Source organism: Pteropus vampyrus, unplaced genomic scaffold (genome assembly GCF_000151845.1).
Source record: "Pteropus vampyrus isolate Shadow unplaced genomic scaffold, Pvam_2.0 Scaffold49, whole genome shotgun sequence".
NCBI classification, from domain to species: Eukaryota; Metazoa; Chordata; class Mammalia; order Chiroptera; family Pteropodidae; genus Pteropus; species Pteropus vampyrus.
This window is the reverse complement of record NW_011888830.1, coordinates 1,179,440-1,183,293: the sequence shown is the minus strand read 5'-3', so window position 1 is coordinate 1,183,293 and position 3,854 is coordinate 1,179,440. Positions and strand designations below refer to the sequence as shown.

The 3,854-nt window shown below is 57.3% G+C and overlaps 1 protein-coding gene across 1 annotated transcript in view; it reads right to left on the bottom strand.

The window, feature by feature from the left end:
• The window catches only part of FRMD4A (FERM domain containing 4A), a 187,828-nt gene that overhangs the window by 47,930 nt on the left and 136,044 nt on the right, over positions 1-3,854 (bottom strand). The window contains exon 13 of the mRNA XM_023530357.1: positions 3,053-3,194. Within this exon, the coding sequence (XP_023386125.1) occupies positions 3,053-3,194 (142 nt within the window). The remainder of the gene's footprint in view (positions 1-3,052; positions 3,195-3,854) is intronic.

Genomic DNA, 3,854 nt, shown 5'->3' with positions numbered 1-3,854 from the left:
GTAGGGTCTGGCAAGTGTAACAGTGTTTAAGTCAGGGCTGCCCTGGAGGAGCGTTGCCCTCGCAGTCTGTGGGAGTACGTGACTCAAAGCGTTCTCAGCAAGCAGTTGGGCAAGAGGACGCGCAAGGACGGAAAGCAAGCACGGGGCGGGGGCCTTGCCTAGATGTCTGCACCAAGGGCTTGCCTCAGTGAAGGCGTCTCCTCCCAGCACAAGCCTGCGGGGCAGCAACCAGCAGCCCCAGAAGGAGCAGTGACCAGATCTACGGGTCCTAGAAAGACCCTTGGTGACTGATGGGCATTCTGTGTTTTCATGGGCTCTCCCCTCCATTGCTCCATCGTCTCTCCTAAGCCGGGGAGGGGGGCCTCTCCACAGAGCCTCAGCATCGCATGCAAGGGCCATTCTTCAGGCTCTGCCTGCGGAGCTGGGCAGGCTGGACTGCTGCCTGGCCTGGTCACGGGGCGCAGCGCACACCTCCCAGCCCTCTCCTCAGGGCAGCTTTCCTCCTGCTCAGCGGTGCGGCCATCTCAGGCAGGGAAAGGGCTGAGGGGGTCAGTGTCCACGAACGCCCCCAAGCCACTGAGAGTGGGGAGGGCAGGGGGCCTTAGCTGACTCTGTCAACTCCCAAACAGCTTAGCTTGGGGCCCCATCACTACGTTATCAAACACGTGAGCATCGCTTTATCGTGTTGGGATAAAGATGCTTCTATTAGGTGTGGAAGTGAATTCAGCCCGGAGGTTTTCTTTTATCTTCCAGCCACCAGACTGATGGTTAATGCCCAGCCAATGGACATTAACCATCGGCTGGACGTTAACCATCAGTCTGGTGGCTGGAAGATAGGGTTAGGGGTTAGGGTTTTTTAATTGTGTACTGAGCACCTGCCGGGTGTCATGCACTGCTGGTGGGAATGTAAACTGGTGCAGCCACTGTGGAAGATAGGGTTAGGATAGAGAGGAACTGCTTTCTAGTCTTACGGATGCCTGGATCTCATTTCTGATGGTTGAGCGATGTCAGTTCCGTGTCAGGAGGTCTGGGGCTCCTGTTCACACCCTCATCTGTACCTGCTGCTGGGCTACTGCCTTGGACCCCTGGAGACTGCAGAGCCAAGGGGCCCGAGCAGACGGTCCAGGGTCCAGGTTTAAATGTGGGAATACCTGGGTCCTGTCTGTGACCCTGAGCCACGCGGCCACCTCAGGCGCTCCTCTCCCCCTTAGCAAGAAGAGTGGCTTCCCGGGCATGGTCCCCAGAGCAGCAGGATCAGCATCGCCTGAGTCCTTGTGAGAAATGCAAGTTCTCGGGCTCACTCTGGACCTACAGACTCAAACACTTCCGGGCCGCAGCCCAGCTGTTTGCGCTTGAGGGGCCTTCTGAGCAGTTCTGGTGCCCACGGGGGTTGGGGACCCCTGAGCCGGACGGTCATTCTCCTACTGGGAACAACCACGCCACGTTCAGGAAGGACGCAGACGTCCAGGTGGGGGTGTCACCGCAGCGGGAATGCACCCCTTGCTGAGACCGCAGGGTGAGCCGGGCTCATCTGCGGCTGGGTGAACACAATGGGTGGGCACATCCGAGCACGAGTCTGAGACGCTGGGTCTTAGTGGGGGTGAGGGGTGTCCGGGGGTGGGCTCTGGTCTGCCCTTCGCCATTCAGCAGGGGCTGGGAGCGGCTGTACCGCAAGGCAGCGGCCTAGGCTTTGAATGGCACTGTCTTCGATAAGAGAAGACATCATCTCTGTCTTCCTGTAAACCTCCCAGGCCTCAGAAATAATCATCGTCGGGCACACTGTATCAGTGCAACATTTTTTAAAGAATCGTAGGCAGGGAAGGGTTTACGGGAACCCTACGGTGACCCGGCAGAGGCAGACCCAGGTGTTGTGGGGCCTGCAGCTTATGTAATTTTGGTGGCTCTATTTAAGAAAACGAGGGCAAAATCTATTGCGTCAAGAACACGTGGCCATGGGACACATGGCTGGGGCCTGTCCAACGAGGGGCCCCGAGCCGGGTGCCATCGGCCCCAGTCTGGGAGGGCACACGTCCTCCCCCGTTCTTTAGGTCTGCCTTTTCTCCTGGCTCTGCCTGGACTCCGCCGGCCCAGAAGCTCACTGGTCAGCTTTCAGTTTCTCCTGCTCCCCAGCAGCTTTCCTTCCTTATTTCATTTTGAGCTTGTGCGCAGCCACCGGACACATTTACAGAAATGAATCTAGCAGATGACACAGGGCAAAGACTTCCTGCTAGATTTCCACGGCTCGGAGGCCAGGGTACACTTGTCCCCAAGAACAATCGGGCTTTGACCATGTGGCCTGGGGGAGCGACCTGCGTTGGTGATACGTTTCGCTAACGTTTCCAAACGCCTACGGCCTCCCGCTCCCTCCCCGCCCTCCTCACACCTGCTCCTCTTCCCGTCACTTCAGCCAACGGCGTCCCTTCTCCTGAAGTCAGCACGACGAAAGCCTCAGAGCCTTTCTGTCCCTCCCAACATCTCGTGACAAAATGACTTGCCCAGGGCCCGCAGAAAGAGACGGAGGAATCAGAGCCCTTGACGTGTCTGGTGGCTGCCGCCTGATCGCTCTACCACCCCCTGCGACAGCAAGCCTCCGCTGTGCCAACCATCGGGAGTCAGCTGGGCTTTTTAAAGTCCCAAGAGGTTCACTGAGGAATGGAATGCAGTGTCGCCGGTGCCACACCCCTGACCTTCAGCCCTTGCTCAGTATGATTCTCCGCTAACGACACACGCGTGAACCCCACCTGCCGTCCCTGCAGGGGACATACCTGACCGTCAGGTGCTTGGAGACGCTTACACGACCAACAACCCCTCCCACACTCAGTGGTTCACCTGCTTCCTTTCCCCCACCCTTGACACTTCGCTCAGGTTCCCATCTGGTCGGAAACTTCAGTCTCAAAACCAGAGCCGGCTCCTGGCGAGCCGCCAAGCGGCCCCCTCGGCTGCTGCGCGCCCCCCGCCCTCCCTGAGCCCACCCCGGGGTCAAGGCCACCCTTCCACAGGACTGTCTTCCACATCCTCAGGAGGGCACTCCCGACCCCGAGGCCATGCACACCTGATGACAGGAGACTCCCGCTGCTGCCGCTGATGATCTTCCCCTTGCTCCCCATGTTGGCCAGCTTCGAGGTCTTCAGGGTCCCCGTCTCGGTCAGGTCGATGGCGATCTCGCTCAGACTTCGTGCGGCATGGATTTTAGACTAGAGTGAGAAAGGCAGCCAGGTCACAAAGGGGCATTCACCTCCGCGAGACAACAGGAATCACTCGCCTGCCGGGAGTCCTGAAATTTAGCAAACCGACGCATTTCCTGACCCACAGCGTTTTTGTTTGTGTCCCCTTGGCCCTGTCACTAGTCACCGAAGCTTGCTGCAGCTGCAGGTATGGCTCAAGAGCGGTCATGGGTGATGAGTTTTCTAAGCCTATTAGTCCACACAGGCTTAAGAGCGGGGACTTTGGAGTCAAACGGACATTCCTCCCTGCCCTCCTCTCTACCTGGTCCACATCTCTCAATAAACAGTAACGATTATAACTATTCTGTATCTCAAGGAGGAAAAAATTTTTTTTCAGCTTTGTGAAAGACGTAAGAGCTATCTGAAACAAACTTAAGACGTTCCAAAACATTCTGAGGCATCTAAACCTCCTAAATTGTTAGCCATGTGGCCATGGCCAGTTTAGAGGCTTATGAGGGAGTGACAGCATCCTGTACCTGTGAGCACAGTGTGTGCGGCTGTAAAACTCCTCGGCAGAAGCTCCCCGGGACACTCGAGTGCCACCCATGAGCACCCGAACACGGTGCTCTGCTTCTAGTGTGCACCTGCATCTTCAGATTCTGGTTAACGCTCCATTCCATTTATTTCGCA